The 25,007-nt window shown below is 45.7% G+C and overlaps 1 protein-coding gene across 1 annotated transcript; it reads left to right on the top strand.

Moving 5' to 3' along the window:
* Positions 1 to 5,825: 5,825 nt before the first annotated feature.
* Positions 5,826 to 24,576, top strand: LOC124146733 (lanC-like protein 2). The gene is made up of 9 exons (XM_046517171.2): positions 5,826 to 6,024; positions 7,819 to 7,927; positions 10,424 to 10,640; positions 13,046 to 13,190; positions 13,482 to 13,622; positions 16,064 to 16,249; positions 16,907 to 17,083; positions 22,059 to 22,131; positions 23,845 to 24,576. The coding sequence occupies exons 1-9, from the start codon at positions 5,953 to 5,955 to the stop codon at positions 23,919 to 23,921; spliced, it is 1,197 nt and encodes a 398-aa protein (XP_046373127.2). The 5' UTR covers positions 5,826 to 5,952; the 3' UTR covers positions 23,922 to 24,576.
* The last annotated feature ends 431 nt before the right edge of the window (positions 24,577 to 25,007 follow it).

The following is a 25,007-nucleotide window of genomic DNA, read 5'->3' as shown; positions in this document are numbered from 1 at the left end:
ATAGTTTTTACTTCAACATTTGTGCGACCTTTTACTGGAAAAGTAAATCATGAATTCTTTTCCAATTGGGGATACAGTTTCTATACCAATTGGACAGGTGCAGTACCAAGTTTGCTTTGAATATATTTGGATTTTCTGAAAAAAATACAGGTATTTCGCACTTGGAACTTTTTTTTCCTGAAGCATAAGTGCGACCTATAACTAGAAATTGTTGACAATCACAGAAGTCAATACAATAGGTAAACAATATGGCAACAGCACTAATTAACTCCTTGAAATAGTCCTAGAAAGAGCATGCTTGATTGTAACTCAAAAGTTGTGAAATGTAGACACTAAGTGATGGAGCTGCTGAAATATTGTGGAGATTCCATTACAATTGTAGGGAGGTGGTTGTGTGAAAATGTTCAGAATCGTTACGAGGGTCATAAGGTCTTCAACTCGCTTCCACTAAGGTGTTGATGCCCGTACACCATGTCCACAAACAGAAGTCTTTTGTTCGTAGAGTGACTTATGCGTTTTTCTCTTATGGACCTTTTTTTATTTTTAACACTCAGTACATATACGGTGCAAACGTGTATTTTCTATCACGCTATAAATTGTCCCAGACAATTCTTGAATAAATATTATTCTTCGGACTGTTGAATAAAATAAGAAATTGCCTGCCACCTAAATTACATTGTTGCAAGGTATTTTTCTTAAAAAGAATTTCGGGCTCATTGTTTTACATAAAACATATGTCTTGTTTTGTAGCTGTAGCTGTAAAATATCTAATTTGGAACACAATCGAAGGCGGGGAACTGATAAACACACAAAATCAACAATGAATCACATCGAATTAATATTATTGATTACCGTTGTATTTTCAAATAACGGCGGCAGCCACTTTACAAAATGTTATTTATATCTAATACTCGGTAATGATTGTTCCAAGTGGGGTGACATTTGATACATTTTGTAGCAGGGTTCAACATGTTCCGTTTTTCAGCACTTAAATTTGGACCTTTTGTACCCTTGCACTTCAGATCATGCTCTTACATTCTTACAAAATGCATTTACTCACACTATAAACACCGTCTCCTCACAATCCACAGGGCCAGTGAAGCTGGAATTTCACATCTTCTTTCCACAAAAGGGGGGAAGTTGGGTAGCCCAACGGTTAAAGCGTTCACTCGTTACGCCGAACACCCGGGTTCGATTCCCGACCTGGGTACAATGTGTGAAGCCCATTTCTGGTGTCCGCCGCCGTGATATTGCTGGAATATTGCTAAAAGCGGTATAAAACCATACTCACTCACTATTTTACTATGTGCATAGTGTCTGCAGTGGGGACACTTTTTCTCAGAGATTACTGAAGTGAGCTCATCTAAGAGTTCGAGAATTCACTCACTCACTCACTCACTCACTCACTCACTCACTCACTCACTCACTCATTCATTCCACAACAGGTGAAATTTGGTTCAAATAGTTCGAATCCACAAGGGATCCACATTTTAAAAAAAACAAACTATTAAGGTCCATTACTCTGTCATTTTTAATCAAAATGATGCTTTTGTCATCTTTGTAGAAAGTGCATGGTCAATTGTACCTCAACAGTTGTGAAATGTAGACACCAAAGACAGGAGCTGCAGGAATATTGCTCGACATAAAGGGAAAGTTTACTTATATTTGAAAAGTTGAAGTCATCCCTTTTGTCATATAGACTTGTAGTGAGTTCTTTTATCCCTTTTAATCTTTTTGCAGAGATCTAAATATGGAACGGACGAAGGTGAGTGAGTGAGTTGGGTTTAACGCCGCTTTTAACAGTATTCCAGTTATATCACGGCGTGTCAGTTTAATGTGTGAGGAAAGCCCGAAGTGATGCAGGTCTCAGACGTTTATCAGTTCGGTGAAACCCACGAGCACGGGTATGGTGCTGACAAACCTAGAAACATAATCGGGGTGAACCGGAATTCGAACCCACAATCATAGGATTCTGGCGTGCCCAAGGGACGCAACTCTGCACAGCGAATCGCGGCGCCTTAGACGACTGGGCCACCCGTGCCCCCGAACGGACGAAGGGGTGTCACTGGTCTCCTTGTTCTAGTTCAGGTAGATAAATAAAAGCGACAAAGCCTTTCCATATTCATAAATAATCTCGGCCAAGAACAGAATCGGTTGTACGACTCCGACTTTATCACGAGCATGTGTTTATCAATCACTGTCACATAGTGATGATACCAGGTGTTCGCGAAAAGGTGAGCGTATCCTGCCCCACCGGTGCCACCCGTCACAATGTCATGCAAATGCAAGTCATGTGTTCACCTGAAACAAAACACGGGAACGTACGCTACAAGTCAAACACGGAAACGTACGCTTCAAGTCAAACACGGAAACGTACGCTACAAGTAAAACACGGGAACGTACGCTACAAGTCAAACACGGGAACGTACGCTACAAGTCAAACACGGGAATTATATCGGACATCATTTATGTCACTCATGCGTCGAATTTGGAAATCCGAACTTCCAACAATCTTATCATACAGTCTTGTCATACAGTCTTGTCATACAGTCTTGTCATACAGTCTTGCCATACAGTCTTGTCATACAGTCTTGTCATACAGTCTTGTCATAAGGTCCAGTCTTGTAATACAGTCTTGTCATAAGGTCCAGTCTTGTCATACAGTCTTGTCATACAGTCTTGTCATACGGTCCAGTCTTGTCATACAGTCTTGTCATACAGTCTTGTCATACAGTCTCGTCATACAGTCTTGTCATACAGTCTTGTCATACAGTCTTGTCATACAGTCTCGTCATACAGTCTCGTCATACAGTCTTGTCATACGGTCTCGTCATACAGTCTTGTCATACAGTCTTGTCATACAGTTTTGTCATACAGTCTTGTCATATAGTCCAGTCTTGTCATACAGTCTTGTCATAAGGTCCAGTCTTGTAATACAGTCTTGTCATAGGTCCAGTCTTGTCATACAGTCTTGCCATACAGTCTTGTCATACGGTCTTGTCATACAGTCTTGTCATACAGTCCAGTCTTGTCATACAGTCTTGTCATAAGGTCCAGTCTTGTAATACAGTCTTGTCATAAGGTCCAGTCTTGTCATACAGTCTTGTCATACAGTCTTGTCATACAGTCTTGTCATACAGTCCAGTCTTGTCATAAGGTCCAGTCTTGTAATACAGTCTTGTCATAAGGTCCAGTCTTGTCATACAGTCTTGTCATACAGTCCAGTCTTGTCATACAGTCTTGTCATACAGTCTTGTCATACAGTCTTGTGGAATCCTTGTGTCTTCATGCATAGATCTAAATATGAAGGTGTCTCATTGATCCCTTAATTTCTGGTTCAGGGGGATAATCAGTGGAAGAGAATTGGCTATTTAATGGTTATTGAACGGTATCGGATCATCGATATACCTGACACTTAAGTTAAACTTCTTGGCCAAATTACGTTGTCTTGACCTTGCCAATCCGAGCAGGAATTCCGATTCATATGCATAAATAGACAAATCAGCAAGAAGGGGAGCGCACTTGGTGCCCATGGATATGCCAATTTCTTACCCAGATGTCTTACCCAAAAACATTTCACAATCTGGTATTATTTTCTCAGTAAATTTCAGATGCCATTTCTTTTCATTTTTGACAAATTGTCCTCCACCTCTGAAGATAGATATGTGCATGGTTTGTTTTTTGGGGGACGGGTACCCCCAACCCCCACTTCACCCCCCGACCCCCACCCCCATGTTAATAATGCAAGTTCTTATTTTAATACTTAAAAGCGATCAAACTCTGAAATGCCAATATGCAGGTACTATTATTAAATAGATTTCACCTTGTGTGGTGAAACAATTAATACAATGTTATCTTAGCATATTAGCAGATTTTTAATGAATACTTGGTTTCGAACTATGCCCAAAAAGAATAGTGTGTAGACAGTGGTGAATAAAAAAATAGTTAAAAGAAAATACTCAAACGTCAAATACTTTGTGTTTATAGTGGAAATGAAAAGATTGTTTGATTGTGATGGGTATATGAATAATTTGTTGGATTTACCAGGGAAAGAAATAGATTATTCTCCAAACAAATTCATACCAGCAACCCATGCTTGCCTTAAAAGGCGACTGTGCTTGTCGAAAGAGGCGACTAACGGGAACGGGTGGTCAGGCTCGCTGACTTGGTTGATGCATGTCATCGTATCACAATTGCGTGGATCGATGCGCATGATTTCAATCACTGGATTATCTGGTCCAGACTCGATTGAATGCAGACCGTCTTCATATAGCTGGAATATTGCTGGGTTCGGCGTTAAACAACAAACAAACAAACCTGCCCGCCACCATACAATATCAAATGGCTGTTCCCTACCTAAGTAGACAGAATATGAAGAATGGACAAGAAAAGGGTTCCTACGCGCCTGCAGTGAACGATGTTGTCTTTTAACGTATTTTATTGGCGCTTCATTCGATACGCGGTGAGGTGAAAATGTACACTCTTCAAAAAAAGAAACGCATAGGTAGATTTTTTGTAAATTTATTGTACCTAATATAGTCGATATATTTAATTTAACATCATAGATAAAAATATGAAATTTTGAAGCTCGATAGTCACATGTTGTCGCTGTACAAAGGCATAGAAAACTGTTCATTGTCATATCACGTAAGTGAGTGAGTGAGTGAGTTGGGTTTAACGCCGCTTTTAACAGTATTCCAGTTATATCACGGCGTGTCAGCTTAATGTGGGAGGAAAGCCCGAAGCGATGCAGGTCTCAGACGTTTACAACTTCGGTGAAACCCACGAGCACGGGTATGGTGCTGACAAACCTAGAAACATAATCGGGGCGAACCGGGATTCGAACCCACAATCATAGGTTTCTGGCGTGCCCAAGGGATGCACAGCGAATCGCGGCGTCTAGACGACTGGGCCACGCGTGCCCCCTATAGTCAGTAAGTATATTATAAGTGCCTATTACAGCGAAGGGGTGTGGTTGTTTTAAAGAATCTTCGTACCAGCACAATGTGTATCGATTTTTTAATTTTAATTCACGCACTGGTGCGTGCGGAAGCCTTTTAGGGCTAATTGTTTTGGGTTGTTTTATTCGATGGTATCTTGAAATTTTAAGATACTAAATTGAAATTTCAAGATACTAAGTTGAAATTTCAAGATACAACTTGAAATATCAAGATATTAAGTTGAAATGTCAAGATACAGAAGTTGAAATGTCAAGATACTGTCTTGAAATTTCAAGATACTATACTTCTATTTCAAGAAGTTGAAATTTCAAGATACAGAAGTTGAAATTTCAAGATACTAACTTAAAATTTCAAGATACTATCTTGAAATTTCAATTTAGTATCTTGAAATTTCAACTTAGTATCTTGAAATTTCAACTTAGGATCTTGAAATTTCAAGATAGTATCGAAAGAAAATAAAAAAACCAAATGGCCCTAAAAGGCTTCCGTAGGTGCGAGCCAATACGTCATCAAAAAACCTCCTACTATACTACCACCTCCCTGCCTGGAGTGTGCATGCAGTAATTGTTTGATGGTTGTTGTTTTCTGGGTGTGTTTTTTTTTATAAAACAGATCCAATTATTGTTTTGATTTTTTCTCTGAAAATAAGATCCAGAAAGACAATATAGATTAAATTGAAGTTGAGCTATTTTTTTTCCAAAGGCTAATTCGTAAGTTTCACTTTTATATTTACGTCGTGTTTCTTCTTTAGACCTAAAGCATTTGGAGATCTAGATCTGCATGACTAGCTTTATGATATTTCGTTTCTTATGTTTCAGGAAGTTCAATTTTATTTGTATTTTTCATTTCACTTAATCGCATGTAATTCGATTCCGTATGTATTAAGAATAGCTTTTAGTATCACCCACCGGATGTTTTGCCGGACACGTGCTGTCAAATGTCAACAGATCGAATGTGAGCTTGCAAGCCAGCTGACAACACGTTCAGGGCGATGTCAGACAGAGCCTTTCGCAACCCCTTCCCGGATTACGACGGAGAAAGTGTCCTGACTGAGGAGGGAAAGGTGACGACATAACAATCAGCTCATAATCAGCTGATAATGCTCATAATCAGCTGAGACAGCCATATAATTTAGCGACCACACAGCATTTGACGAGGCCCCAGCTACACTATCGTGCCTCTTTCATCCTTGGACTTCAGTGTGTTAGGGTAGCTTACTGGCTTAGGTAACCTCCAGCTCTACCCTTATCCCGTGGGTCCCTTTCCGATCAAGCAGGTACCCCTTCACGATCCTGGTGCTTGACAGGCCTTTACGACTATTGAAGATCCGGGGTAGAATAGGTCTTCAGCAACCCATGCTTGCTGTAAAAGGCGACTATGCTTGTCGTTAGAGCCGACTAACATGACTAATGGTATCGTTTATTCTGGCCAATTGCTTGGATTGATGCTCATGATATTAATCACTGGATAGTCTGGTGCAGGCTCTATTATTTACAGACCGCCGTCATATAGATCTAGCTGAAATATTACTGAGTGCGGCGTTAAACAACAAACCAACAGGCCTTTACGATACACGTTTCATTGTAATAGTGTTAGCTATCTCACCTCTTTTGATGAATCGTCAGAAGTAAGTCCTTACATGTTTATCCTTTTCACAAAATTTTGTGGCTACTACACAAGGACACATATATTTGTAAACACTTGGGTGATGAACACTCAGTAAGCATGCAAGCACCAATTATTTGTAGCAGCGCCCACCCAGCAAACAATTCTACGTTGTGACAACGTTGACTTTTCGTTGCTACAACTTTGTGATGTTAGTTGTGAGGTGAGGTGAGGTGAAATTGGGTTTAACGTCGCGTCCAAGATTATTGCACTTATATAGCGACGTGCATGCACGTGTATGTGTGTGTGTGGCTGCTTGTACTAGTCCGGACTGATGCCGATTTATAGTGCTAGCTCACTGAGATACCATGCCGCAGTTTAACATGAATACCCCACTCAGACACAGTATACTGACTCCGAGCCGACCAGTCCTTGTTTTAGCCCCTTAATGCCGAGCGCCAGACAGGGTAACAACAAGTACAATCTTTTAACGTCTTTTTGTATGACGCGGCCCGGGATCGAACCCCGGACCTTCCGCTCTCCGGGCGGACGCTCTACCACTAGACCACGGAGGCGGTCTGATGTTATTTGTACATCAGGTACCAAGCAATACATTCTGCAAACTGAATTCACTTTTAAAACCCTATCCATGAAACAGCAAGTCAATGAAATGCACTGTCTTTTGGCAGAGGACCGCGGCATAGTTTGAAATACGGCCAAGAAAAAAATCAAAATGTTTTTAATTACAAATGATATATAATTTGGTTCTGTAATATTTATTTTCAACAATTTTATCTGATGTCAGTCATTAAACTTTTAAAAGCCTCAAAAAGTGGGAAGATGGCATTTACAGAAATACCAAGATGCTCTTGTATCATACATAGGCGGAAAAGCTTTTAACATTAAATTGGCTTACTAATACCCCAACCTCGACTCCATCATATTTCTAAGTTCAAAACATAAAAAGGCAATATTTTCTCAGAAAATCCACTTATCGATATCAAACTTTGCACTGCACCTCACCTATTAGTATAGAAAGTGTTGAATTAACATTGTAATATTCAATATTTGACGGTTATCTGCCACCACGATTTTTTACCTGCGATGACCACAATTACAGGCCCTGGGACCAAAAAATAAATAACCCTGGGAGGAAGATAGTTCTTATGATTTTCATTTTATTCTGCTGTTGTGAAATTTGATGTCAGTAGAATGTAGCCGAAACAGTAATAAAAACTATGACTTGTTCCAGCTACCTGAGTCCTTCCTGAAGCAGGTGAGGGGCAAGATTGATGAGCTGCTCTCACGTGTGGAGGCTGCAGGGCCTGAGGAGGAGGACAGTGTCTACGTCGGGGGAGCAGGTAACCATACCATCAGTTTGTAATATTTATTAAATAAAACATCAATGCATCCAAATGTTTGGTAACCCTGATTTGTCATAAAGTCACTAAGTGTCATGAAAAGCAGCGATGCAGCGAATCTCGTAAGAAACACAGAAAATCAAGTTTTTTAAAACAGTAGTCCGGCAAAAGGTCTCAATGATTGGGTACAAGAAAATCCGATTGGGGATTGTTTTACCGGTGCCCTGGCAACAAATTATTTTGATACACATATAAAAGAACCTGATCATGCATACACTTAAGTTGACTGAAGCTTTACTCAAACAACATCTTCTTTTAATGAAACAAGCAGCCTTCTCTGCTCGTCACAAACCATCAGGTGTGTTGACTTCAACATGTTCAAAGGAAGAGCTGGGATAAGGCCAATTGTAAAATGTCAAATCTTAAAGTCGCTAAAACGCGTTCTTCCTTTTACATGATGCTTTGGCCTTCTGACATGGTCAAATACATATGCATGGCTAAAATGAGTGAAAAAACCCTGATTTTGCAAACTTTAAATTAGGGCTGGGGCGGGTGACTTGGGTACTCGGGTCTGGTGGTTCCTGCGTAGGACCCGTATACTCACAGGACTACCCGGACCTGTGGTTAGTCATATGATATATTGTTTAATGGCAAACATTATCTAGAACTTCCACATTTACACTATAAGTGACTTATGTTTGCATTTCTTTCTGACTCTGCACACATTCCTTCTGACTGTATATGTTTGAATAGAGATAAAACTTCAGTCAACTTCAGTTTGCAGTACCAGATCGTTTTATACAAGTATTTAAATACATTTCGCCAGGGCGATGGTCAAACTATTCCAAATCGGACATTTGAACCTATTTCTTGAGACCAAAGCGGATACCCGGGTAGGGTCGGGTAATAGGGGGATGGGTACCCGGGTAGTAAATTTGGACTCATCCCAGCCCTACATCAAATGGAAACTAAGTTTGTGATCTATGACTAATTTTACCGCATGCTTGTTCTGTTATCTACAGTTCTTATAAGACCCGTGAAGATCCGGGGTAGAAAAGGTCTTCAGCAACCCAGGCGACTATGCTTGTCATAAGAGGCGACTAACGGGATTGAGTGGTCAGTCTCGCTGACTTGGTTGATGCTTGTCATCGTATCCCAGTTGCGTAGATCAATGCTCATGATATCAATCCCTGGATTGTCTGATCCAGACTCGATTATTTACTGACTGCCATCATATAGCTGGAATATTGCTGAGTGCGACGTTAAGCAACAGACAAACATTTCCTATGATAATCATCTTGGAGCAAAGACTTGCTCATGTTCAAATGCTTCCTGAAAACCTTGAAGATCAGTCAATGAGTCTGACCACCTGATCCATTTGGTTACGACAAGCATAGGTTACTCGACACCTATATTTTACCCTATGTTTAATAAAACTCCAGTTTCCACCCTTGCCGAGCTAGGTTGCAATTATGGAGTGATGTTTTGGCTTGACTAACGAGTCTATGCATAGTCCAATCAAAATTGCGTAACAAAATCGACATCCGGTTCGTAAACTGCAGTACAGATTTTGGTCGATTGCAGGATTTTTCATGTTTTTAATCAAGGTGCTTAAGTGATTTGATGCACTTCACGGAGTAAGACCCATTTTATCACAATATAGATCTTGAATATCGGTCAGATCATCTGGACTGGGTGCTGCCATTTTGCTTGAAGCAAATGCAAGTGATACGAGAGGTGGAATCTGACTGGTCAATAGAGGGGACATAGAAGGGACATCACTGGTAATAGCCACTGGTGGCGCTAGGATCAAGCCCAGACATCCCAGCCTAGTTTGGCATGGGTGGAAACTGGACTTTTTTTCTTCTTTTTTTAATATTTTTTATTCAATCCAGTATATGACATTACAGAGTGGAAACTGGACATTGCACCTTCGAAAGCATGGTTGTCAATTTTCTTTTTAAAACTGCTGCACGTGTTAGAAATAGGGTGTTGACTAATCTCAGATCAGAGGCCTTGTTAATTTCAAACACTGCTGTGGCCCTGCATGTTGAGACTCCTGCTACTTTGCTGTACAAGAAGGGTATTCCTGGTCACATGCTACTTTAAGTCTTCTAGCCAAGAGGTATCACTCCATGGTTTCCTTTAAGTTACTGGAGTAACATTATGATGCAGACAAGGGCTGGGACGAGTCCAAATTTACTACCCGGGTACCCGACCCCCATTAAATGATCTGGCCTTCCAACACTGATCTTTACTCAAAACATAATAAAGTCTGAAGGAATGTACCTGTTGTCCGAGAGATATCCGAACATTAGCGATTTGTAGGTAACCATGGAGTTTTAGTACTGATTTTTTTCTCCTTAAACAGTTTATCACGTGACTAACCACGGGTCCGGTTAGTCCTGTGGGTACCTGGTTTCTACTCAGTAACAACCCGACCCATACAGACCTGTTGGATGTGTAGATAGTAGGAATCAGTAACTGTCTTTACAGGTAGGGCAGCTCTATACCTCCACCTGCACACGACGGTTGGTGATGGGAAGGGAGAGGAATACCTCCAGAAGGCTCTTGCCAACCTACAGCGCCCCCTGTCTTCCCTCAAGGGGAGGAAACTCTCCTTCCTGTGTGGTGATGCAGGTCCACTGGCCCTTGGTGCTATAACATACAGTAAACTAGGCCAGGCTAAGAAGAGTCAAGAGTGTTTAGAGAGGTGATGATGATGATGATGATCAGTGCTTCAGATGAACTGGGTGTCTGTGTTAAGTATGCAAACGAAATCCCCCTCACCCAATTGATTTTTAATCTTGTGAATATTTACCCAATATTGAACATATATCCAATAGCTCTAAAAATGATCTGCAGTACTCTGCAGTATTATGGCTATTGCAACAGCATACTTTAAGTCAGTCTGTCAACAATATGAAGCATTGCAGCTGGGGCAGTGTTTGAAAATAGTGCCTGCCCATGCCATCTCATGTCAGAACGTAGTTACAAATCTGTATGGGTCATTTTGGCCTGCAGCAAATTATGTGTCGATTTTTTATCACAATAATCTGAAGTTCCTGAGATGAGGGCCTGAAGAATTAAGTATGGACCTGCTGCTTCTAAAGTCTGGGGGCCGAATGGCAGCCTGGCGTTATTAATTTTATTTCAAACACTGAGCATGAAGTAGGGTGAAGTGAGGTGAAATCATCTCAAGGCCATTCATAAAAATGCTGGCATCACATGTGCTTTGTGTGAAATATGTTTTTCCTCTATGTTCAACTGCTTTATTCAAATGTGCTAGGTGGATTAATAATCAAAATCATCAATAAATGTTATAACAAATTGGTTTCACCATCTTGATCAGTAATATTTGCATAGTCAGATCCATCTGTTCAAATATCCCAGAGAACTGAAACAAACTGTCACAAAATGTTCAAATAACTTTTGACAAATTGCAAAATATCCAGAAACGTATTGTGTCATATGCAACTATGGTGTAAAGACAAAACAGCTTGTGAGGCACACTCTCAACACAGGTTTAATATTACTGAATGAAGGTGAGCTTCTGTACCTGTGCTCTGGTTATGTATCAAATCATGAGTATTCAGAAATACTCTATTCCAGGACTCCTACTATAATGTAGACGTGTCACAATATACGAGGGCTGGCTGAAAAGTTCTAAGCCTAAGTGGGATATCTCAATCGGATTAAAACAAACTTTTGCCACCAATCATTTAATGAATCATAGACATAAGAGCTGCAACTGTAGTGTTATTGTTATCTTTGTACCAGACCATCTTGTGAACCTACCCATTGAAATCACCAGAAATAGACAAAACTGGCTATAGGGCAGTCATCAAGTACCTGCAACTGAAAGGGCTAACTCCAACACAGATACATGCAGACATGGTCTCCACTTTAGGGGATGATGCCCCTTCCTTTTCCACTCTAAAGAAGTGGGCTGCGGAATTCAAGCGTGACTTCCACCTGTTTCCCCAAATGGAAAAGGAACTAGCCGGTCGCCACTCTCCTAGTAATGATGACGTCATTTCCGCTGTGAATGACTTTTTTAGGGTGGCTGAAGAAAATTTCTTCTTGACCAGCATCCAGGCCTTGCAGTATCGCTGGCAAAAGTGTGTAAACCTGGAAGGGGACTATGTGGAGAAATAAATGAAAGCCATCAATTTGGTACATGTCTTTCACAGTTAGGCTTAGAACTTTTCAGCCAGCCCTCGTATGATACGTCCCTGGTACATTATAGAGCCATTGGAGGTGTCATAACATACGATGACATCCCTAGTGCAATGTAGAGGTGTCATAACATACGATGACATCCCTAGTACAATGTAGAGGTGTCATAACATACGATGACATCCCAAGTACAATGAAGAGGTGTCATAACATACGATGACATCCCAAGTACAATGTAGAGGTGTCATAACATACGATGACATCCCAAGTACAATGAAGAGGTGTCATAACATACAATGACATCCCAAGAACAATGTAGAGGTGTCATAACATACGATGACATCCCTAGTACAATGTAGAGGTGTCATAACATACGATGACATCCCAAGTACAATGAAGAGGTGTCATAACATACGATGACATCCCAAGTACAATGTAGAGGTGTCATAACATACGATGACATCCGAAGTACAATGAAGAGGTGTCATAACATACGATGACATCCCAAGAACGATGTAGAGGTGTCATAACATCTGATGACATCCCAAGTACAATGTAGAGGTGTCATAACATACGATGACATCCCAAGTACAATGAAGAGGTGTCGTAACATACGATGACATCCCAAGTACAATGAAGAGGTGTCATAACATACGATGACATCCCTAGTACAATGTAGAGGTGTCATAACATACAATGACATCCCTAGTACAATGTTGAGGTGTCATAACATACGATGACATCCCTAGTGCAATGTAGAGGTGTCATAACATATGATGACATCCCTAGTGCAATGTAGAGGTGTCATAACATACGATGACATCCCTAGTGCAATGTAGAGGTGTCATAACATACGATGACAACCCTAGTGCAATGTAGAGGTGTCATAACATACGATGACATCCATAGTCAAATGAGAACATATTACCTCTGTCACAGGTTGGAGTTTCTCCACAGCAAGGTGCTAAATGATGCATCCATGCCAGATGAAATGCTGTTTGGTCGCACCGGATACCTCTATGCTTTGTTGCTCATCAGAAGAGAGCTGGGGCCAGACTTTGTCAACTCAGAGATTATTTCCAAGGTGAGATTATACCCGATGCATCATAGAAGATGTAGCGAGAGTTGTAATAATTTGTACTTTTTGTGTTAATCTCATGGAAAGTCTTCTCAAAAGTTGTCGATAAACCCTGCCTGCATGGATAGATGCTCATAATATCAATCACTGGTTTGTCTGGTCAAGACTGGATTATACTTACAGTCATTGTCACAAAGCTGTTATATTGCCGAATGCAGAATTACCCAACAAACACACAAATCTATCTTGGCACACTGTGCAGTTATCAGAAAGAAGTTCAATGTGTGTAACCCACAGGTCGTCCAAGCAGTGCTGGACTCGGGTCAGAGGATGTCCAAGGAGCAGGATTGGTCTCACCCCTTGATGTACGCCTGGCACGACAAGCACTATCTGGGATCTGCCCATGGTCTGGCCGGAATATTCTACATGCTCATGCAGGTGATGTGAAACGTTGTGTTCAAGAAGCACTTACCGTATTTGACGTAATAGGCGCCCAGGGTACTCTCAAAATTAGAAACAAGAGGCTCTTATTAGAATATTATTTTGGTGGAAAAAAAACCAGTTGAAAGATCATAAATTTCATGGTTTATTCTGACAGCCTGAAATCTTTATATACAGTAGATATATTTTTCACGAATAAGTAAGTCTTGTGTACATTGATCAATCAGAAGGGGTGCTAACGGGTATTGTTCACTAGCCATTATAATAGCAAATATTGCCGTGGGCGCTTATAAGAGCAGGGCGATTGTTACGTCGAATACGGTATAAAGCGACGTGCATGCACATGTGTAGCTGGTTGTACTGGTCTGGGAAAAATGACAGCTTTATAGTGCTTACCCACTGAGATACCATGCAGCATTTTTTGGATACCCCACTCAGGTACAACATGCTGACTGCAAACCGACCAGTCCTTGATGTTGTCTTCATAATGTTGAGCACAGGGCAAGGTAATAATAAGTACTGTCTGGGATATGGCACTGTTTAGGATTATCAAGCGACCAGTTCCCCGGGCAGACACTCCATCCACTACTCCATGGAGGTTGTCTTATGCTCATGCACATATACTGACAGCCAAAAGAAACTTCAAAAATGAAATTACGAAAATTTTGAAACACAAGTTCAAACTAAATGCATGCAAAATACATCGACAAAACCAGTCTCATTAAAATAAGATCTTAGTTTTCGCTACCGCTACAGCTAAACAAAGATCTGAGGACATCCCGTCGCCCCAGCCCCTGCTTAGGCCATATGGTTAGCGACAGACAGTGGCCAGGCGACTTAGGACTCACGGAATTAGGGCTGAGAGACCTTACAGTAGACAGTTATTGACAGCACAACATCAAGATTGAGGACGGCCAAGACTATAAGTCATTGGCAACGATGTGACTGGCAGAGGGTTGTCTGAGCTGATGAAAGCCGGTTCTGTCTGAGCTGATGAAAGAAGGCATGTTTTCGGCCAAAGAGGACATTGAATGGCAGCATGTTGCATTCAGAGTTCTTGCCATATGGTGGAGGGGGAGAATGGTGTGGGGAGGAATTTGTGGGCAGGGGAGAACACCACTGGTCATCATTAATTTGACAGCTGCCCGTTACATGGCTGACATTCTTCGTCCGATTAGGGGCGGTCGGGTAGCCTAGTGGTTAAAGCGTTCGCTCGTCATGCCGAAGACCCGGGTTCGATTCCTGACATGGGTACGATGTGTGAAGCCCATTTCTGGTGTCCCTCGCCATGATATTGCGAGAATGTTGCTGAAAGCGGCGTAAAACTATACTCACTCACTCACTTTGTCCGATTGTCCTACCATTTCTACAACAGCTGATACGCAGTGTCCTATATCAACATGTAGCGGCCATAAAATTTTAGAGTCCCGTGATGGGATTCGAACCACAGACCTTCTGATCCGAGGTTGGACGCCATGTCCACATGACCAAAGAGGTTAACCCCGTCAGCAAGCTGACAAGGTAAGACTGTCATCTGTGGGATGACTCCATGTCCTGCTACCATTTCCTTGAGATTTTGATCTTTGCAATACATTTTACTTCATGCATCTATCTTTTGTGTTTTTTAAACCTATGGTAAAGTTTCCTTTGGCCCCCAGTATATGATCAGCGTTGATGTTTCACCAATCTCTAGTGTAAGGGTGCTTTATGTGCGTACCTGATCAGACCAGACATCCAGACCCATGACCCATGTGGATTCCAGGTAAGAATTTAGGTCCCCAGCAACCTATGATTGTCGTAAATGTTTGCTAGATGGACTCGGTGACTTGGTTGATTGCATGTCATCTATCCTACTTCTGTGGATTGATACTCGTGTTGTCAATCACTGGATTGTCTGATCTAAACTCTATTAGTTACAGGCAGCCATCATTTAGCTGGAATATTGCTGAGTGCAGCGTTGAACAACAAACAAACAAAAGAAGGATGTTTTAAACATCATCAAAAGGACAAGGTAAGATAAGGGCCCTTCCTGGTCAGCAGGATCTCCTAATTTAAGAGACCCGTGAAGATTCCGGGGTAGAATAGGTCTTCAGCAACCATGTTTGCCGTAAAAGGCGACTATGCTTGTTGTAAAAGGCGACTAACAGGATCGGGTGGTCAGGCTCGCTGACTTGGTTGATACGTGTGTCAATATGTCAATCACTGGATTGTCTGGTCCAGACTCGATTATTTACAGACCGCCGTCATATAGCTGGAATATTGCTGAGTGCGGCGTTAAACAACAAACCAACCCACCTAATTTAAGAATTGAGCAAAATGCTTCAAACTTTTATGCATAATTTTTTGATAATGTTCACTCCCATTCAGATTTAGATTTCAGTCACTTACAAGTGAAGGCCCTCCCTTCACCTCCCTCATCCTTGCCCCTTCGTCTGCAGGTGAAAGATGCCAGTATGAGCAGTGCCCTGACGACACTGGTGAAACCCAGCATCGAATACATGCTGACACTTCGCTTCCCATCCGGAAACTGTCCCTCCTCAATCGGAAGTAGTTCCGGCGACAAACTAGTCCACTGGTGTCACGGAGCCCCCGGATGGATTCACATGTTTTTACTTGCTTACAAGGTACATTTAGACTGTAAACTGAAAACTAGGATTATTGTGCATAGTCTCCCCTGAAAATGTGCTGGGTTCTTCTCATTGCAATGCAAGCTTTATGGGGATTGTGTCTTGTTTGTAATGTGTGTGGCTGTTTCTATTTAAAGTGTGTACATAGTCCATAGTCTGGTTGCTCTCTGATGGTTTCCTGTAGTAGCCTTGAATTGGTCTTCAGCAACACGTGCTTGTTGTAATGACGGCTAATGGTATCAGGTAGTCAGACTCGCTGACTTGGTTGATGGATGTCGTCGTGGGTTTGGCCTTGGCGCAATGTGCCTTTAGACATATATTGATATTCCTATAAAGACTGAACGTTTCAGGAAAGAACATAGATTCCCAGCAACCTATGCTTGTCGTAAACGTTTACTAGATGGACTCGGTGACTTGGTTGATTGCATGTCATCGTTTCCCACCAAATTAGTGGATTGATGCTCATGATGTCAATCACTGGATTGTCTGGTCCAGACTCGATTATTTCCAGCCCGCCGTCATACAGCTGAATATTCCCGAGTGCAGCGTTTAACAACAATTAATACAAACCATCGATAAAGCAGCTGATAGGGTGTCTGTGTAAATGATCAACACATTCTGTCAATAAGATCATCTTTGGATATGTTGATCCAGACATTCGGGGATGAGCGGTACCTGGCGGCGGCCCAGGACTGTGCTGATGTCATCTGGAAGCGAGGTCTGCTCAAGAAAGGATACGGCATCTGTCACGGAGCAGCCGGAAATGCCTACTCGTTCCTGGCAATGTTTAAACTCACCAAGGACCAGAAATACTTGTATTGGGCCTGCAAGGTGAGGGTTGGACATATAGCAATTTCAAACATTTGACTTTGTGAGTTTGGTATTACACCGATTGATCCTGATTTTTCACACACACAAATTTGTATGAATCTTTATAGGCACTTAGAAGTTGGATGTGAACACAACAGGCTCAGGGTACAGAGGTTCACACACATGGTATATCACATTATATACCCCTGAGATCAACATTTATTCATACAGACCTTACGTGCTTGCGTGCTTGCGTGCGTGTGTGTGTGCGTGCGTGCGTGCGTGCGTGAGGCAGGGAGGGTGCGTGCGTGAGGCAGGGAGGGTGCGTGCGTGCAGGCGGGCGGGCGTGCGTGCGCTTGTACTAGTCCGATGCCAATTTATAGTGCTAGCTCACTGAGATACCATGCTGCAGTTTAACATGAATACCTCACTCAGACACAGTATACTGACTCCAAGCTGAACAGTCCAGTTTTTAAGCCCTAAAAGCCGAGCACCTGACAGGGTAACAAGAAGTACCATATTTTAACATCTTTTGGTATGACGCGGCCGGGGATCGAACGCAATCCGGGCGGATGCTCTACTACTATACCATGGAGGCAGTCCAGTGTGAAGTAGGAATATTTCATCTGACTATGTTTTTTTAGTCTTTCTTCAAGTACAGAGAGAGGGGGACACATTGTCTTCATTTGTACTTTGAGACAATAAAATGACATGAGGCAGGAGGTGGTAGTGAGGCGGAGTGTGGTAGTAAGGCAGGGGGTAGTGAGGCAGGAGGTGGTAGTGAGGGGGGTAGTGAGGCAGGAGGTGGTAGTGAGGCGGAGTGTGGTAGTAAGGCAGGGGGTAGTGAGGCAGGAGGTGGTAGTGAGGCGGAGTGTGGTAGTAAGGCAGGGGGTAGTGAGGCAGGAGGTGGTAGTGAGGGGGGTAGTGAGGCAGGAGGTGGTAGTGAGGGGGGTAGTGAGGCAGGAGGTGGTAGTGAGGGGGGTAGTGAGGCGGAGTGTGGTAGTAAGGCAGGGGGTAGTGAGGCAGGAGGTGGTAGTGAGGGGGGTAGTGAGGCAGGAGGTGGTAGTGAGGGGGGTAGTGAGGCGGAGTGTGGTAGTAAGGCAGGGGGTAGTGAGGCAGGAGGTGGTAGTGAGGGGGGTAGTGAGGCAGGAGGTGGTAGTGAGGCAGGAGGTGGTAGTGAGGCACGGGGGTGGTATTGAGGCGGGGATGTGGTAGGGGGCGGTTGTAATTAAGTGGGGTGTGGTTGTGAGGCAGAGAGAGTGGTAGTGAGGTAGGGGGTGGTGGTAGTGAGGCGAGTGGGGGTGGGTAGTGACGGGGGTTGGGGTTTGGTAGTGAGACTGGGGTGGTAGTGAGACAGGGAGGGTGGTAGTGAGGTACGGGGTGGGTGGGGTGGTAATGAGACGGGGGCAGGGTGTGTGGTAGGGGTAGGGAGTGAGGTGGGGTGTGTGGTAGTGAGGCGGGAGGGGTAGGGAGTGAGGCGGGGTGTGTGGCATTGAGGCGGGGGGAGTGGTAGTGAGGCAAAGAGAGTGGTAGTGAGGCAGGGGTGTGTGGCAGTGAGGCGGGGTGTGTGGTAGTGAGGCTGGGTGTGTGGCAGTGAGGCGGGGGTGTGTGGCAGTGAGGCGGGGTGTGAGGCGTAGGGGTGTGGTAGTGAGGCCTAGGGGAGTGGTAGTGAGGCGTAGGGGTGTGGTAGTGAGGCGGGATGTGTGGGAGTGAGGCGGGGGGAGTGGTAGTGAGGCGGGGTGTGTGGTAGTGAGGCGTAGGGGTGTGGCAGTGAGGTGTGGTAGTGAGGCCTGGGGGAGTGGTAGTGAGGCTGAGGGTGTGAGGCGTAGGGGTGTGGTAGTGAGGCGGGATGTGAGGCGTAGAGGTGTGGTAGTGAGGCCTGGGGGAGTGGTAGTGAGGCTGAGGGTGTGAGGCGTAGGGGTGTGGTAGTGAGGCGGGATGTGTGGGAGTGAGGCGGGGGGAGTGGTAGGGATGTGGTAGTGAGGCAGGGTGTGTGGTAGTGAGGCGGGGGGTGTGGCAGTGAGGCGGGGTTTGTGGCAGTGAGGCATAGGGGTGTGGTAGTGAGGCGTAGGGGTGTGGTAGTGAGGCGTAGGGGTGTGGTAGTGAGGCAGGGTGTGTGGTAGTGAGGCGGGGTGTGTGGAAGTGAGGCGGGGTGTGTGGTAGTGAGGCGGGGTGTGTGGCAGTGAGGCGTAGGGGTGTGGTAGTGAGGCGGGGTGTGTGGTAGTGAGGCGGGGTGTGTGGCAGTGAGGCGTAGGGGTTTGGTGGTGAGGCGTAGGGGTGTGGTAGTGAGGCGGGGTGTGTGGTAGTGAGGCGGGGTGTGTGGCAGTGAGGCGTAGGGGTTTGGTGGTGAGGCGTAGGGGTGTGGTAGTGAGGCAGGGTGTGTGGTAGTGAGGCGGGGTGTGTGGTAGTGAGGCGTAGGGGTGTGGTGGTGAGGCAGGGTGTGTGGTAGTGAGGCGGGGGGAATGGTAGTGAGGCGGTAGGGAGTGAGGTGGGGTGTTTGGTAGTGAGGCGGGGAGAGTGGTAGTGAGGCGGGAGGGGTAGGGAGTGAGGCGGGGGAGTGGCAGTGAGGCGGGGGGAGCGGTAGTGAGGCGGGAGTGAGGCGGGGGAATGGCAGTGAGGCGAGGGGAGTGGTAGTGAGGCGGGGGGAGTGGTAGTGAGGCGGGGTGTGTGGCAGTGAGGCGGGGTGTGTGGCAGTGAGGCGGGGTGTGTGCCAGTGAGGCGGGGGGAGTGGTAGTGAGGCAGGAGGGGTAGGGAGTGAGGCGGGGTGTTTGGTAGTGAGGCGGGGGGAGTGGTAGTGAGGGGGGGTGTGTGGCAGTGAGGCGGGGGGAGTGGTAGTGAGGCGGGGAGAGTGGTCGTGAGGCGGGAGGGGTAGGGAGTGAGGCGGGGGAGTGGCAGTGAGGCGGGGGGAGTGGTAGTGAGGCGGGAGGGGTAGGGAGTGAGGCGGGGGAGTGGCAGTGAGGCGGGGGGAGTGGTAGTGAGGCGGGGTGTGAGGCGGGGGGAGTGGTTGTGAGGCGGGGTGTGTGGCAGTGAGGCGGGGTGTGTGGCAGTGAGGCGGGGTGTGTGCCAGTGAGGCGGGGGGAGTGGTAGTGAGGCGGGGGGAGTGGTAGTGAGGCGGGGTGTGTGGCAGTGAGGCGGGGGGAGTGATAGTGAGGCGGGGTGTGTGGCAGTGAGGCGGGGGGAGTGGTAGTGAGGCGGGGGGAGTGGTAGTGAGGCGGGGTGTGTGGCAGTGAGGTGGGGGGAGTGGTAGTGAGGCGGGGTGTGTGGCAGTGAGGCGGGGGGAGTGGTAGTGAGGCGGGGGGAGTGGTAGTGAGGCGGGGTGTGTGGCAGTGAGGCGGGGTGTGTGGTAGTGAGGCGGGGGGAGTGGTAGTGAGGCAGGAGGGGTAGGGAGTGAGGCGGGGTGTTTGGTAGTGAGGCGGGGGGAGTGGTAGTGAGGCGGGGGGAGTGGTAGTGAGGCGGGGTGTGTGGCAGTGAGGCGGGGTGTGTGTTAGTGAGGCGGGGTGTGTGGCAGTGAGGCGGGGGGAGTGGTAGTGAGGCGGGGGGGGTGGCAGTGAGGCGGGGGGAGTGGTAGTGAGGCGGGATGTGTGGCAGTGAGGCGGGGTGTGTGGCAGTGAGGCGGGGGGTGTGGTAGTGAGGCGGGGGGGGTGGCAGTGAGGCGGGGGGAGTGGTAGTGAGGCAGGAGGGGTAGGGAGTGAGGCGGGATGTGTGGCAGTGAGGCGGGGTGTGTGGCAGTGAGGCGGGGGGTGTGGCAGTGAGGCGGGGGGAGTGGTAGTGAGGCGGGGAGTGTGGCAGTGAGGCGGGGGGAGTGGTAGTGAGGCAGGAGGGGTAGGGAGTGAGGCGGGGTGTGTGGCAGTGAGGCGGGAGGGGTAGGGAGTGAGGCGGGGGGGTGAGGCGGGGGGTGTGGCAGTGAGGCGGGGGGAGTGGCAGTGAGGCGGGGGGAGTGGTAGTGAGGCGGGGGGTGTGGCAGTGAGGCGGGGGAGTGGTAGTGAGGCAGGAGGGGTAGGGAATGAGGCGGGATGTGTGGCAGTGAGGCGGGGTGTGTGGCAGTGAGGCGGGGGGTGTGGCAGTGAGGCGGGGGGAGTGGTAGTGAGGCGGGGGGAGTGGTAGTGAGGCGGGGGGTGTGGCAGTGAGGCGGGGGAGTGGTAGTGAGGCAGGAGGGGTAGGGAATGAGGCGGGATGTGTGGCAGTGAGGCGGGGTGTGTGGCAGTGAGGCGGGGGGTGTGGCAGTGAGGCGGGGGGAGTGGTAGTGAGGCGGGGGGTGTGGCAGTGAGGCGGGGGGGGTGGCAGTGAGGCGGGGGGAGTGGTAGTGAGGCGGGAGGGGTAGGGAGTGAGGCGGGGTGTATGGTAGTGGGGCGGGGCGGGTGGTAATGAGGCGGGAGGGGTAGGGAGTGAAGCGGGGGGAGTGGTAGGGAGGCGGGAGGGGTAGGGAGTGAGGCGGTGTGTGAGGCATAGGGGTGTGTGGTAGTGAGGCAGGGTGTGTGGTAGTGAGGCGTAGGGGTGTGGCAGTGAGGCGGGAGGGGTAGGGAGTGAGGCGGTGTGTGTGGTAGTGAGGCGGGGGGGTGGTAGTGAGGCGGGAGGGGTAGGGAGTGAGGCGGGGGGGTGGTAGTGAGGCGGAGGGGTGGTAGTGAGGCGGGAGGGGTAGGGAGTGAGGCGGGGATGGTGGCAGTGAGGCGGGAGGGGGGTGGTAGTGAGGCGGGAGGGGTAGGGAGTGAGGCAGGGAGTGTGGTAGTGAGGCGGGGGTTGTGGTAGTGAGGCAAAGAGAGTGGTAGTGAGGCAGGGGTGTGTGGTAGTGGGGCGGGAGTGTGGTAGTGAGGCGGGGGTTGTGGTAGTGAGGCAAAGAGAGTGGTAGTGAGGCAGGGGTGTGTGGTTGTAAGTCTGCGTGTGCGCCAGTAAGGCTGGGGTGGGTGGGGGGGGAGGGTGAACATCTACTAATGGTACCACCACATACAACTAAAGTTCAGGTTTGTTAGATGATGAATCAGGTTGCTGTTGGTTGCAGTTTGCTGACTGGTGCTGTGACTACGGTACACACGGGTGTGGGACCCCAGACCGGCCATACTCTCTGTTTGAAGGTGAGTCTGTTTACTGCCATGTCAGTTGTACTGCACTTGGACAGACTTGTTTGGATTGGAAATTAGAAATTATAGGGTACTGCTGATAGAATGTTGGCGACTCCCAACAACCAAGTATATATATATATATATATAGAGAGAGAGAGAGAGAGAGAGAGGATATTTAATGTGTCGAGTGAAATATCATGTTTCTCTCATCGAGTGAAGGGGGCGGGGAAGGGGGGGATATTTACACGAGTAAAAATATCTCCTTTTCCCCCATCACAAGATGAGAGAATTATGATATTTCACGAGACACATGGAATATCATATTTATTATATACTTTTTGTGTTGTTGTCTCCTGGAAAATTACTTTATTTCATTAACACACAGGAACAGGTCGCCACCCCTTGTATTTGCGACTAAAAAAGTAGTTTTGTGTTTGCAAAATCATACAAAATATAAACAAAAGTTTTAAATATATATTTAGGGTTGCGAAAATTCTGCATTGTACATATAGATATGATTATATACAAAATCAACTTTAATAAAACATATTCTTGAAAACTTTGAGACCTGCTGCTCAAGTAACAAAAATGGCGCTTTGCGAAACAGTCGGTCTCGATTGACGAGTTAAGTGAGAAATTTACAGTTTATAGCGGAACATTTTCAAGAGAATAACAAATGCCATGAAGTAATGTTAACTCCATTAATTACACTCCGTCATTATTTTGCCTTGTCAATGTGGAACTAACATAAAATGGAAGTTAACAGTTTGTGAACGCGCCAGACACTTACGATAAAGGGAGACAATTTGAGGGGAGGTCACTCTTTTATGACACTAGTTCCGTCAAAGTGTTATATTCACAGCAGTGAAATATCAAGTGTTATGTTCAATGCAGTAAACTATCAATTGTTATGTTCACTGCAATGAAAATATCATTTTTCTCAACTTCTGAAGTACATATTAAAAATGGTCAGTACTTCAGTTCAGTGACATCATGTTTGGTTAATGTGCGAGGAAAGTCCAGAGTGATGCTGGTCCCTGATGTTTACGACTTGGTGAAACTCACCAACGTGGGTATGGTGCTGACAAATCTAGTAACATTCTGGGATTCAAACCAGTTTTTGGAAGTCACTATATGGCTGAAATAAGGCCGATGCGACATTAATTTTATACTCACCCAATTATGAAATGACAAAGGAACTCAACTCTGTGTAGTGAATTGCCGTGACAGGACCACATGTGCTCCCAGATTTGGATATAGAAAACCACGAGCTGTAACAATGTATTAGTTAAACTATCACAGTGTAAGAGTTGCGTCACTTTGGTACGCCAGTAACCCATGATTGTGGGTTTGAATCCCGGTTCACCCTGATTATGTTCTAGGTTTATCAGCACCATACCTCTGTTCGTTTCACCAAAGCAGTAAATGTCTGAGACCTGCATCACTTCAGGCTTTCCTCCCAAATTTAGCTGACACGCCCTGATATAACTGGAATACTGTTCCCAGCGGCACTCACTCACTCACTCAGTGATACCTCTCATTTGGACTTGAATCCAAATTGTCCAGTGAGGTTTCAAATGTATTCTTTAGAAGTATCAAATCATGATTTTCGTAGCATGTATATAATTATAGATATATGAAACGAAATTCCATTCACTTGATTAAACTGTTGGCACTGGTTGCACACCAAGACACCGACCATGTGTAGAATTCTCTTGCTTCCAGGAATGTCTGGCACCATCTACTTCCTCTCCGATCTCCAGGACCCAATCAGCGCCAGATTTCCTGCATTTGAACTCTGAGGATGGAGTATACGGTCAAGGCCTAATAATGTATAGTTTGGTGTAGTCACGATCTGTTTCTACACGGAGTCAGATGTTTCTATTGCCTGCAGTCCCTTTTCACTTGCTTGTATAGTGTTGAAGTGGAAGCTATGTAGACAGCCGTAGAGCTACTCATTGAGAGTAAAACGGTCTGTAAATAATCAAGTCTGCACCAAACATCTAGTGATTGATGTCATGAGCATGGATACACGCAATTTGGATACAATGACATGCATCAACCAAGTCTTACCATCCAATCCCGTTTGTGGCCTCTTATGACAAGCATAGTCGCCTCCTACAGCAAGCATGGGTTGCAGAAGACCTATTCTACCCCGGATCTTCACAGGGCGTGTACACTGTAGAAATGTGTGATCGTTGATCAGTACCTCAGAGACAGGTGAATCTCACCAGGGAGCTGGACATCTGGAACACACCAAGAACGCTACAGCTGACATCCAGCTTTCACAAAGTTGCATTTGAAGTTGTTTGAGGTTGTCTCTGTGCCATCGTTGATGTTGTTGTTGTTGTTGTTTTGTTGTTTGACGCCGCACTCAGCAATATTCCAGCTATATGACGGCGGTCTGTAAATAATCGAGTCTGGACCAGACAATCCAGTGATTATTATTATGAGCATCGATCCACGCAAATGAGATCGATGACATGCATCCACCAAGTCAGCGAGCCTGACCACCTGATCTCGTTAGTCGCCTTTTACAACATAGTCACCTTTTACGGCAAGTATGGGTTGCTGAAGACCTATTCTATCCCGGAATCTTCACGGGTCCCATAGTTGATGACTATATATTGAGTATATTGGGTTTTATATATCCATATGTCAAGACATGTACATCGCTCATGTGAGTTGGGGCTGCACACAAGATACAAATAAGAAGTCACCTGAAACAGCATTTCAAGCAGAGTTGTTGTTAAATAATGTCTACGCATTGGTGTAAAATAAATACATGTAGCCACTAGACTGGCCCTTGGCAGTAAATATATATTGACACTGAAGAATGTTTGATTCTGATTGAGCCAAATACAATTCAAAACAGGCATCAAATTCCA

Source organism: Haliotis rufescens, unplaced genomic scaffold (genome assembly GCF_023055435.1).
Source record: "Haliotis rufescens isolate VD_foot unplaced genomic scaffold, xgHalRufe1.0.p SCAF_10, whole genome shotgun sequence".
NCBI lineage: Eukaryota > Metazoa > Mollusca > Gastropoda > Lepetellida > Haliotidae > Haliotis > Haliotis rufescens.
Note: the sequence above shows the minus strand (reverse complement) of the source record. Positions and strands in the feature narration are given on the sequence as shown.

Coding starts and splice junctions, on each gene's coding strand:
- LOC124146733 (XM_046517171.2), top strand. CDS start 5,953: ATGTCAGACAGAGCCTTTCGCAACCCCTTCCCGGATTACGACGGAGAA. Junction 13,623..16,063: donor TATTCTACATGCTCATGCAG/GTGATGTGAAAC, acceptor CTTCGTCTGCAG/GTGAAAGATGCCAGTATGAG. Junction 16,250..16,906: donor TGTTTTTACTTGCTTACAAG/GTACATTTAGAC, acceptor ATGTTGATCCAG/ACATTCGGGGATGAGCGGTA.